Raw genomic sequence first — 12966 nt, forward strand, 5'->3', positions numbered from 1 at the left:
CTCCCTCTCCCGCCGTCTCCCACCTCTCCATAGCGGCCTCCGGCCCGGCCCGGCACAGCCCGGCCTCAAGCGTTCCCGCCTCCGCCAGCGCCGGCCCGCGGCCCGGAAGGAGAAAGGCGAACTTCCGCCCGCGCAAGGCGTGGGGCGCCGCGCATGCGCCGTTGCGGGAGAGCGGGGAAGGCGGGACGGGCTGAGGCGAGCGGGGTCATGGTGGCTGTGAGGGGGCAAGGGCCTGCCCCGTCCTCCCCCTCCGGCCGGGCGGGAGCTGCCAGCCGCCAGAGGCTGCTCTCCTCCGTCAGTCCACGGGAGCCCGCATTAAGCGACAAAGCTTAAAAAAAACCAAACAAAAAAAAAAACCAAAACCAAAAAACCACAAACGCCAAAACGCCCTAATTTAAGTCTCAGGTGCTGTTGAGGTTATCTCGTTGCACGGAGAAGGGCACGAAGTGGTGTTTGTTTCTTTTCCTCTCCCGTTTCTCCCAGTGCAACTCGGACTACTGGCACCAACTTTTAAGAGGTAAAGTAGTAACCAGCGCGCAGGATCACTCAAAGTTACAAAACTACACCCCCCCCCCCCAATGGATTTTGCATGCTTTTTAACTGTAGAAAAATACTGTTGCTGCTCCGTCAGCACAAATGACTGTGCTACTGACAATAGTTCATGGACTTGTGCTCTAGCACAAGGAAAACTGTCCAAACTGCATTTTTTAGCAGAGATGGGCAAGTGCTGAAAAGCACTTGCCAAGTACTCAGGTGTATTTGGGGCTACAGCTACAAGGGGGTACTCTGAGCAAATTTGGCATTTAAATTCCTCATACAGAGGGATACATCTGGAAACAGCTGCAAAAGGCAGCAGAACTGCAAGACGACAGCCTGCAGTCCCACAGCTTGCTTAAGATGCTGATAAAATGTCACAGCACCCAAGCTTGGTGTCTCGTTGAAGCTGCTGGAGAGCCTAACCTCAGAAGGCTTCACAAGAAGCAGAAAGCCGAGAAGCCTGATGAAAATTGGGTATGCACGAACACAAGCAAGCAGAAGACCCCAGGAGAGTGGATTAGTCATTTGGGAGATGTAGTTTTGGCTTTAAAAAAAAAAAAAAGTTGTCCTTCTATCACGTAGACTATCATGAAAGCACAAGTGAAGGCAACAACTTTCATTACGGCAGAAAACTAAAAAAATGGTAAAGGAACCATTATATCCTAATTCAGTGCTACATATTTAACAGAACTTACCTCTCAACACATCTTGAGAGAGCAGTGTGGCATTATGGTCCCTGTAGTGCAGCAGGAAGTTCAGAGTAATGCACAAATCAGTATCTGGTTCAATTCTTTGCCAACAGCTCGCACTCTTGGGCTAGCCCTTCCTCAGGGCACAAAGGTGCAAACAAATGAGAGATGTAATGAGGACAGAGAAAATGCTTCCTTTGTGTGCTGCCTCAAGTCTATTCAAAGCAATGACAGATGAGAACAAAGCAAAAGAAATAAGGCTGAAGAGAAATTAAGAGGGAAGCATGCATGCTTTAAAAAAAAGCCAAACCAACCTGTACGAGAATATAAAAGATCAGGGCCCTTGAGAGACCTTGTCTTTGTATATACAGCCTCCAAGTGCAGGCTGGGGAAGCACCTTAGAGGCTTCAAGTTGGCTCCAGTAAGGGGACAAGGGGCAGGGCAACAGGGCAAAAACCTGATGGTGTGGTTTCAGGCAGTATTTTTTTGACTATCATCCCACTTCATATTTATCCACTAAGGGGGAAAGAGGGGAAAAAAAAAGGAGAAAAAAGAACTGAAAGTCTCATGCAAGCATCTTACACTTCCAAGAAGCAGAAGGGAACACAAATTTTTCAGTCAGTGATATAAAGGACTCTGAATTTAAATTTTTAATTAAAAACTATAAATCCATCTTAAGTTTCACATATTTGTGTCAACACTGATCCTAACTGCAGCCATGCTGTCAGAATATCACGAGGGGTAGTAGTGCTCCATACTTAGAGGCAGGACAAGCAAAGACAACTCAGCAGCTAGCACAACTAACACAGAAACATGGCATGCCTATCGCCAACACCTGAGGTTCCTCTGCTCCCTACTAGCTTTCTGTGAAGTTAGTGGGATTTACAGGATGTACTAGGTTAAAGTTCAGGATAAATTCAGATTAAGTTCAGATTAAAATTAAATAAGTAAACTAACTCAAAACTCAAACTACCCTTTAAAAAATACATTTAGACAGCTCACAAATCAAATAAATTGCCCTAATGCATTGCTAAGCTGCATACATGACACATCTGCTTGTATAAAATCGTAGTCTTAATTCAGAACTATCAAAAGCAAGAACACAACAAAGTTCTTGTGCAATGCATGACAGCAGCACAACTGCATTGAGTACAAAGAAAACTGGAACCTACGCTATACCTTGTCTTTTTGTAAGAGAAGAAGAAAGCTCATGTTTTAGCCCATCTTTTCTTAGTTGAAACACATCCCTGGAAGTGTGTAATTTTTCCACTTCTTAAAAAAATTTAAATGTAAGGAAACTTTTTTTTAAACCAAATCTCAAGAATTTATTTAAAGTGTTTATGTGCTTGCTTAGTATTAAAATACCCGTGTTGACTCTCAAATTAATGTTTGCTGGGGGTCTTACCCTAAACAGATTGACTCTGATGCCTACTCCTATTGAGGAAGCTCAGCTAAACCCCCTTTTTTATTAAAAAGGAAAAAGAAAAGAGACAAATTTGTAACTGTCATTTTATTTGTGTCTGAAAATCATGACAGCAGTGCCAAAGGTCTTTGTTGTATTGGGCACGTTACAAGCAGTAAACCCCGTTTATGAGAGCTGGGATTTCACATGTAGATTTTTGTACTTCATACAGGAGTGAAGTTACTGACTCCTCCCTGCTAGATTGAGTAGTATAAGGTAAAAATGCCACATAGTATGAAAAAGGAAAGCATAATGACAAAAGAAAGAACTATAACTTCTACTATAATAATTTCACTCAGTATCCAAGATTGCAGAAACACCCCTTCCCTCCAAGTTTACGGCAGCCAAAAGACATTACATGAATTAATTAGAAATTACAATGTCTTTCAAATGAAGTAGTTCACCCCAGCCACAACCTCAAAAAAAAAATCCTGCTGGCAGTGAAATTTCTTAAAACAAAGCTGTAGAGCTTGTTGTTTGGCAGAACTAATATTTTTTGAGGCTGAAATGAGTACAGTGGAATTATGAAGACATTTCTTCCTCCATTCATAAATCTCTCCCTGAAGAACATCTCACCAAAACCAGGAAGCCACCCTCTCCTTGACAATTCAAAATTCTGAAAATAAATGGATTTGGAGGGTACTTTAAAAAACAAAACCAAAAAACCCCAAATAACCCCAAACCCCAAACACAGACAAAAGAAAAAAGAAGCAAAATCCACATTTATCTGTTGTTTGAAGCCCAGATATCGCAACATTGAGAACAAAATCAAGACTACAAAACCAACTTTACTTATAGTGCCAGACTAAGAATGTAAAGTTTGCAACAAATATAAGTATAATTCAAGAGTTTACTTTGCAGAACAGAGAAGTTAAATTAGGTTTTAAGAATCTTCAAGTTGTTCCTAAACCTTTCAAAGAAAAGCATAAGGTGCTCAAGACTCAGAAATAAGAACCTAATTGGATTAAGAGCTCTGCTGCACACAACTGCATTTTGTTACATATTTGAGCAGCTTTTTCTTTGCTTTTATTCTCCTTCCCATACACAGGCAAAAATAAAAGCTGTAAATTGAAGTACAGCCTAATGCTGTTGGGAGAACAGTTTAAAATTGGACAAAAAGCTTTCTGTCTACACTGATGCTTGGCTGCGTCTTCATACTACAATTCAAAAAGTGCTATAGACAGCTGTATATAGACTACTATTTTTGACCATTCACACCTAGAAATAACTTTCTATTGTTGATACGTCTAAACTGAAGTCTATCTAGAACAAGTACAGTATTGTGGCAAAATTTCTCCCCCTCTAAGTTATTCCCCAAACTGGCAAAGATTAGAAAGCATTGGAAAAAAAGCATCAAGTTTGATTCGTCCATAGTTTCTTTAAAGCATTTTAAAAGAAGAAAATCCTCATCTTTAGTGTTCACCCATGAGGAAACAGCAACTCTATTTACACCAGAAAAGGAGAAAATGCACAGTTTAATCCAAATTCCAAACTCCTCCCACCTCCCATTTCTAGCATTGCAATATCAGTACATATTATGAAACAAACTTAATATCTAATTCTACAATACTTTTCCAGAAGTTACGTTCTCTTATGCAGAAGAGCAGTAGTCTGAGCTTACAGTTCATTCATTTGGACATCTGAAAACATCTTGCAATGTCTCAAAATATTCTTGTAAGTTAGGCAAGTAGACATTCATTTCACAGAATAATTTGAGAATGAAAAAGGGCATTAGGAACAAGGTAAGGTATAAGAAAAATGTATACTGCAAGGAAAGAGTCCTAACAGGAAGAGTGCAATTCCATTAAATAATACTTCTGTATTTCGGGACATAAACATTACTTTTTCCTTAGAAAGCTCAGACATTTAAATACCGACATATACCAATTTCAGATTAGGGTGGAAATAAAGCAGTCACAACCTTTGTGTGCACTGTAAGCATAAGCTAACTTTACAAGCAGTAATACATGTGTATTAACACTGAGTTTGGAAAATTACTGCGTTAGTTCTCAAAATATGAATTATGCATGTTTTCATCCAAAGCTTTAGGAGAAGCGCTCTGTTTCTGTACAAGTAGTTCAAGCGTGAACTTCTTAAGCGTTGGTACACAAAGCAGTTATCCTGGAGATATGTAAAAGTTTGTTCAAAAATTTCAGCAGAGGATTCTTTTCTAGAATTGGTAACTGCTTACATAGTTCCAATTCCTGTGGGGAACTGGATGTTCACTTCCTCAGCGGGAACAGCTTCTTATGCCGCAGTTACTTAGATATGAAGAAAATTCTTTCACGTGTTTTTCCTTATGCTTCATGTCCATCACTTCCTCAGCATCATTTTGTCATGCATCTTCCCTTTAACAACCAGGATACTGCTCCCTTGAAGCTTGCCTAAGTTTTCAAGGAGAAAAAACCTGGGGCTTAGGTATTACCTGGGTTATAATGTGTTGCCTTTACAAATCTGGCCTAAGTTCTAAATATAGGGGGGTGGGGGGCAGTGTATTTCATTTTTTTTAGCACTATCTTTAGATGGTAAAGTTAGAGTTTCTGAAAATTTTACTTCCCTGGGGTTTGATCAAGCTGACTACCTCTAATGCTGAGGAACTGTACATTTACTATTCTACAAAGCAGCCAAGAATCCTTCAGTAGAGAGCTTTCAGGACAAAGCCTGATGTTCCCTGTAATCGGTACTCTTTGGCTGGACACCGAGACTAGACCAGGGCCCCCCTCTCTGATGTTATCAAAGAATTTTCTCTCCCTCCTACCCAATGCCATCTGTACAGCTGCCTGGAAAAGAAACACATTACAAAGAAGACTGATAAAAGGACAACTGGGACATAAAAGTGTTATAAGACCTGAATAAGCAGAGGTTGAAAATGAAGGGAGGAAAAATACTGATTAGCTCATCAAGGAGGAAGGTACCTAGTGGAAAAAAAGAACTAGAGCATCCAGTGCTCAAGTCTCATCTACTCTGGGGAGCAATTAGGATGCAGGGAGTACCAAAAGAGATATTTATGGGGATCATCAACCACATGTTCTGGTTTCTAATGATAAATGAAAAGGAATTTCAGTCTTAACAATAAATGAAAAGGAATTTCAGTCTTAACAATAAATGAAAAGGAATTTCAGTCTTAACTCTGACTCTGCACAGTGAAAGAGTATATTACCTCCATTAAACAATGGTGATGACTGATGAAATTACCAGCAGGAAGGATCAGCTGGGCTCCTTAATTTACTTTGGGCAACGTAAACTATCTCAAAGCTTACCAGTATTAGCTAACCTAATCTGATTGAATTTGCAGCAATTGATTAGAACAAGCTCTGATAATTCTGTGCCAGAGAAACAAGAGGTACCAAGTATTTGGGTGTGACATTAATTTTCAGCAGCACAGCCAAGATCAGGAAATCATCCACAGTCCACACATTCCACTTCACAGTCCAACAGTGTTCACAGATATTTAAGTCTGCAAAACTCTACACTCAGTACTGCAAGAAAGAACGCTCTTCTGCAGATTTCCTTGAAACCAAACAAATATGGTTTAATCATGCAGAAAAATCTTATTTTCTCCCAAGAGCATTTTTTTTTTTTAAGCTACACTAAGTCAATTTTAACAATGAATTCTTCCTGGAAAGAAGGAAAATAGCAGGCAACATATTTTCAAGTTCCCAAAACAGCCACTGATAGTCTAACCTTTGAAGACAGGTATTTTTCTGTTATGCTCTCTCTTACATTAGAACTTGGAATATTGCAAGTCCAAAACTGTAAGTGGAATTTCATTCAGTCAGAAATTCATCCACCCTAGCACATGGGATGCTATTAGAAGAAGTATCTACGTCACGTATTTGTCAGAAGACAAAGTCATAATGGTTCCTTTTCGTCCTAAGATGTATGAATCTGCACTGTGCAAGAGATTTAAAATCAATATTTACTAGCACTACTAAAACACAAAACATTCAAGTAGTATATAACTGTAATGCAAGCCCTTGCATGGCAATCCAAATTTATTGAACTACTGATGCTAAGTCATACAAAATTGCACCACTTTAATTAAGGCTTTTAGTTTACATTTGGCCACCTCAAAGCAGTTGTAACATTAGGTTGGTCAATTTAAATACTGTGGCTCCCTGTTGGATATACACACAATCTTTACACCCAAACGTTAATGCATACAAAGCAACAAGGCATTGTTAAATAAATCAGCAAAAGTTAATTACTGCAACTTAGGCCCTGTGACCAATTACACATGATTAAAATTACTTCCCACATTCACATCCACAGTACTCTTCCACCATTTAACATCTCAACCAAAACGTTACACATGTAAAACAATCACTAACAGGCAAAAGTACTAAACCTGTATATTTGGTATTGCAAATACACTTAATGCATGAGCAAGCAAGGGAATTCACAGTGAGAATCTACAGCTGCAGAAGCCCGAAAATGATTTACAAAAAATTGTTAAATCATTAAAAAATCGTTTTAAAATATACACTTCTTGTTGTAGACCCCCACTGTACACACAACTATAAACATTGTTCCCTATGTAAACAAGGAAAAGGAAACATACAATAAAAGGTTGAAAAGTCTGGACATTTCCTTCCCAACAGATATTAAAGGCCATGTCTTTAGTCAGACGTTATACTGAAAGGACTCTTAAAGACTAGATCACTGTCTCCACAGGTTTTTCCTAAAATTAAAAAACTATATAGCTGTTGTGTTAATCAAAGCGCTTTTGTACAATACGATGATGATGATCCTGTATTTCTTTAAAAAAGTTACAATAAGCTACAAATACCGATGAAGCAAAGTTATCTGGAGTAGTCTATATAGGAGCTCTTTGGACTTTCTTTTATTATGCTAAAATAGTGGTGCTTTTAGGATTTACATTATTGTACTCTCCAATAGAAAGTGGGGATTGTTGAAGTATACAGTACACAGTTTTCATACATGTACAACATTGGTGGATGAACAATGTCTCTTATCAGTAATACTGGATGTAGGCTCTGGTTTTACCAGTTGCATACACTTAGAATATTTATAAGTAAAAATCTCTCATGACACTGGAAAGTGATTAGAATGTGCAAACTGATGTAGTAGCTTTCATCCATTTCTTAAAGGGTACCACCACAGGAAAGTCCATTTAAGATGTTGGTAGGTTTAATAAAGTTGGAATGCTGGCACTGTTGAATTGGGCAACAGTTCTTCAGACCTGTAACAACAAAACAAGAGGTTTGTATTAGTAACAATTATTTGTCATTGCTCTTTAACTTAAAAACAACTAAAGCAGGAATTAGGGAAGTTCTTAGCAAATAGACTTAGAAAACAACCTTAGCACTTCTCCTCTACTAGTATAATTTCTACTGTACACATACAAATAACAGACTGTCTCAATTAGTAAAACTGATTTGGGATACATATGGCAATCCAAGCTGAACTGTGGTAGTAGTATTTGATGGGTGGGACTAGTTTTGCTTACAGTATGACAGTTCCAGTGGCTTTAAAAACAAACACACATTTGGAGGATCAAAGCTCCTGAACCAAAAGCCCTGTTAAGGAAATGGGGCAGCCATTTCTGCCATCCTCAGTTAATGCTTTTGGAACCCTCTCAGGTTTACTTTGAACTGGTTCAAGTTGTTCAAATTAAGTAAGTTTTAATATTGATACCAAAAAGAGTTAAACATGCCACTATCTGAATATTAATAAAAGCCTGCAATTTATGACAGTGAAATGTCCTACCGGGATCCTCCAGTATATCAAATAGGTCTATCAGATGACAAAATAATGGATCATAGCACTGAAGCAAACGAACCACCATATGTCCAGTAAAATTGAAGGGAATCGAGATGAACAGGCAACTTGCATGATGTCAGGTCAATCAAGAGAGACCTCTGCCCATACTAAGGCCTGGAGGTGGAAAGAAGGAAACAACCTGCCCAAGAACAAGTTGCAGAAGAAAATTCATGCCTGCTGACTAACTTCTGAAAAGGCTTACTTAAAGAGCAGGCTGGAGCTTGCTTGAGCCTTCAGCAGCATTCTTAAAGCATGGATTTAGTCATGTAGAACATTAGCCAACTGCCAACGAGCAAGAAATTGATCTAGTCACCAATAGCTCGAGGTCAAATATTTGGAGTGTTACAATGATCACCATTCTCTTCCAAAGGTACTAATTACAATGCAGCCTATAAAATATCCATATAGTCCAAAGAAAGCAAGCTAAATTCCTATGGCATCATGCAAATATATCCAGGAGTTCAAAGCAGGAAGTGACATTTTAACATGCAAACTGCAATATTTTACAGTGTGCATTCCTGATAATTGAGGTCTTGCAGGATATTCTAATAAGCCTTTAAAAAAAGAAAACCCTGTTTCCAAAAGCTAAATTTTTGAAGTATCAGAATGAACATTGTTAATTTGAGCTCTACCAACACCTTAAAGCTTGAAAAAAAATTGATACTAGCATGAACAGTGTGTCTTGCATATATTTGCAGTTCTGACTTTGGAATGGCAAAATAAAGACCATAAAAATCTCTATGATAATGTAAATCAAGAGTTTTCAATGCTGTTCTGCATCAACAGCTACCACAGTTTAGGGTTTTCTGTCATTGTTGTTTTGTTTGTTTTTAATAGCCATAATACACAGAAAATTTTAAAAGGTTTACCTGGCTCAGAGCTACAGTACAGCTATGTATTAAAGTAGCTGACATGATGACTTTTTGCGTGCTTTTCCAGGCACTGGAGTTTTTCTGTTAATTTGTCGCACAAGGTCGTAAAAGATCTAAGAATATAAAAACCAGTTGGTTATTGGAATTAAGAGGCTTCTCTCATAACCTTAAGCCTCGAATCTTCACACATAATGTACTCACATACTCAAGAACCCCTGTAAATATTTAGTTATCAGAAAGCCAGAAAGTGAAATTGTATACTTAATTAATACCTGGGGGTTTTTACTGTTTAAGATAATTGTCTGCTAAGGGTTTTTCACTTTCAGTGAAGCAAACTGGAAAGGCATCTATAATCTGCAGCTATTTAACCTCTGGGTCAAATTTATCTAATATATGGCATGATATATGCCACAGTGATCAACTACTATATGCTATTACTTTGCAATTAGCACTGAGGTCAAGAAACAGGCCACAGCTTTCTTCTAACTCAAATCACTCTAAGGATATTCTTTTAAAGAAAGTTCTAGTAAGTTTTAACTAAACATTTTCATGGTAACTTGAGTACACTGCATATTCAGTAATAGTCTCTTGTATCTGAATGAGATCATGCTTTTCCAGATACTTTAAAAATACTGAAGTCTAGACAATTAATTCAGCAGCCTCTCCAGGACTACAGCATGACATAAGCGTAACATTTCCTAGAAAAGTAACTCATGTATGAGACACTCTCACACTTTGAGTCTCCTAGAATTCTAATTAGAACATGATTTTGTTGAAAGGCTAATTTAAGATGAGTCTACATACTACAATTAAACAGCATCTGTTTCGTTCATAATCGATACAGTTGTAATTATTTCTGCATCTCCTAAATCAAGGAAGTCCTTGTACTAAAGCCATCCTAGAAGTTTCCTAAGCACTGGCTGCAAAGCAGCAAACATTCCAACAAGGGCTTTTAGTATTTGATGGAAGTTGTAGTTTATTAAACATATGACTTTTATATAGTTAAGCCGATTAATTTGTATTTAAGAAAAACTGAATAGTTTCCAGAAATTCTCAGCTAATTAAACGCACATTGCTTATTTTTAAAATCAGCTGTGCTTAAAACCACCATACTCTTTTGATTACATGCAAGTCTTGCACAGAGGGCCTTTCAACTTGACTGATGCTGCCAGCAATGTTTTCCAGAAGACACAATGAACTGGAGGGTTTATCATAAAATTCAAGCTGTTCCAGAAATGTAAATGTTAACACATTTTTTCTCTAAAAATTTCTGCATCCCTTTATGCTGCTGCCCCCACTGGATAAGGCGGCATGTGCTATGGCAAGTCCCAAAAATGCACGTGTTTGATCAGTCACCTAGCTCCTGCTAAACAAGTAAGTAGCTAGATAGTAAAGAGGCTTTTGCCCCCGTTTTTCTTTACAGAACTGCTAATTTTGACAAAACCCGTAGGAGTTTTTGTTCTTATCTCAAATAATTTAATACCAAATAACTTAAATCAAATAGTTTTAAGGACTTAACTCAAAAGGTCTTTATTTATCCCAAATTCATATGAATATATTTGAAAACTAATTATACTATAATTTATATAATTTGAAAAAGTCCCAAGTCAAAGCTAAATACATCCCTTAATATAAACATCTCACAAATTCTCACAATAGTAGGGTACAGTTTTGTCCACTGTAGTAACGTTACTCATAATTTTCTTAGTTTTTCCTTGTCAGATGGTAAATATTTGGTTACCAGAAGTGTCCCATCCTTCTCTCCCTGCCACTTCCCTACCCCCCCCCCCCCCCCGTAGGTAATGGGCCTTACCTCATTAACATTTATCTTTGATTTTGCAGAAGACTCTAAGAATGCACAGTTATTCCATTGCCTTGCTAGGTTCTGACCTTGTTCCTTTCCCACAACTCTTTCATCTTCCAAGTCACACTTATTGCCAACCAGAATCATAGGCACCTAAAAACAAATTTAATACCAGCAAAGAAATCACTAAAATTTTGGGAAGGCACAACGTAAATGCACACCTAAAACCCTATCTGAATCCCTAGAGCATCCTGACTTACAGAATAATCAAGCTCTGGTATAACTGAAACTTAAGTTTACAGCTGTGCGATACCTTGATCTTCATATCAAAGTGACTGTATTTTTTTGCCTGCTGTTTGGCAGGGTAGTAGGAGGAATGGTTTGAGGATTCAGTACACTGCCAATGGAGCAAACTTTGCATCTTCTAGATGACCTAATGAGATTTCATTTTTAGATGTTTAAGGCATCAAGAAGTCTACTGAAGAATCTGCTACAAGATTTTTAATGTTCAGAAATCCTGGAAAAAGTGGGCTGTACTCAGTAGTGTGATGAAGGACACTAAAGCTCCTTTACCATTCCTCTACTTCCAGCATATCTCCACTCCTTTCAAGAGCAGTTCGCTCACATAGTTCTTATTAGTAAGCTGATGCACAGAGAGGAAAGAAACATGGTATCTTATCAAAATTACGAACTACAAAAAACGCTGAACTGACCTTTGCAGCAAGAAAAGGCAATCATACAAAGTTGGTTTTGTTTGTTTGTTCTTCCCCTTCCTTTTACTAATTTAAGGACATAGCTAAGTTTCTCTCAAATTCAAGTGTTGAAAGAAAGGGTTACAATATTTTGATCATTTAATTTCTCCCCACTGAGAATGCAAATCATGCTCAAGCTTTGGCATAGGAAAAACTTTATGTAAATTTTGGTGAGAACTAAAGTTGCAACTTAAAGCTCATTATCTTTCTCCTGATACTATGGAATGGCTTTCAAGACTGAGAGGAGTGTTCTAAAAAGAAATACAATTCCAAGGAAATACTACCAAAATACTGCCAAAGAAAGGTTATGCTAGTCAGCATAAATATACCATGTAAACTAAGGTTTCAAATATCATCACACTTATCTTGATTTTAGTGTACAAAATTAAATTGATGCTAAACAAGGCTATAACTTGGTAGGTTCTGAATGGGAAAGGTACATGCAATTTAAATACTACCATTTTGAGACACATTTGTGATAATGGGTAATAAATCACTTCTAGAAGAAATCTGCTGAACATAGACAAGACCTGCAAATGCTTACGGTTAAGAAAGTACAAGGTGGTTTGTATTACAAAAGTCACAGTGAGCTTTCCTGAAATTGAAGCATTTAATACATTCTGTGTCTGCTGACAGCGGAAGTGTATGTGGATACATACAGCAAGGAGGGTATCAAAGTTTCCATGAGCACAGTTTAAATGAGAAGAGCACACTTAAAAACTGTTCATTGCTTGCTTTTTTTTTTTTTTCCAAGGAATTTTTTCCTGCCTGATGGCTACAACTTACGAGGTGTTTCTGTTAAAAACACGCTCTTCTGCTGTTTCACATTTGAAATAACCTTTCTTACTTTTATTAAGGGACTGAGTATTCACTTCCTACAACCGTAGTAAGTTTTTTAAAATCAATTATAAACTGGAATGTTTTAGCCTCCTTTATCGCTTTAATAACGCTGAGAGGTGTGTATTGAAATTGTGTGGAAATAGCATGACCAAACTTACTTGCAAGCACAAACACACAAAATATAAAAGCTATGTAACATGCAAGTTTAAAGCTTACAGTACTGTCT

At 37.8% G+C, this 12966-nt stretch overlaps 3 protein-coding genes across 4 annotated transcripts in view; all 3 read right to left on the reverse strand.

The window, feature by feature from the left end:
• Window positions 1-128, reverse strand: part of NUP107 (nucleoporin 107) — a 31343-nt gene extending 31215 nt beyond the window's left edge. For both annotated transcript variants that reach the window (XM_069773693.1, XM_069773692.1), the window contains exon 1: window positions 24-128. In XM_069773693.1, coding sequence (XP_069629794.1) covers window positions 24-31 — 8 coding nt within the window. In that variant the 5' untranslated portion in view covers window positions 32-128. The remainder of the gene's footprint in view (window positions 1-23) is intronic.
• The window catches only part of MDM2 (MDM2 proto-oncogene), a 114308-nt gene that overhangs the window by 76551 nt on the left and 24791 nt on the right, over window positions 1-12966 (reverse strand). The gene's annotated exons all lie outside the window — the stretch shown is intronic.
• The window catches only part of RAP1B (RAP1B, member of RAS oncogene family), a 31839-nt gene continuing 25524 nt past the window's right edge, over window positions 6652-12966 (reverse strand). The window contains exons 6-8 of the mRNA XM_069773383.1: window positions 11158-11301; window positions 9342-9457; window positions 6652-7891 (exon numbers count right to left, since the gene is read on the reverse strand). Of these exons, the coding sequence (XP_069629484.1) occupies window positions 9371-9457; window positions 11158-11301 (231 nt within the window). The 3' untranslated portion in view covers window positions 6652-7891; window positions 9342-9370. The remainder of the gene's footprint in view (window positions 7892-9341; window positions 9458-11157; window positions 11302-12966) is intronic.

Source organism: Haliaeetus albicilla, chromosome 28 (assembly GCF_947461875.1).
Source record: "Haliaeetus albicilla chromosome 28, bHalAlb1.1, whole genome shotgun sequence".
Taxonomy (NCBI): domain Eukaryota; kingdom Metazoa; phylum Chordata; class Aves; order Accipitriformes; family Accipitridae; genus Haliaeetus; species Haliaeetus albicilla.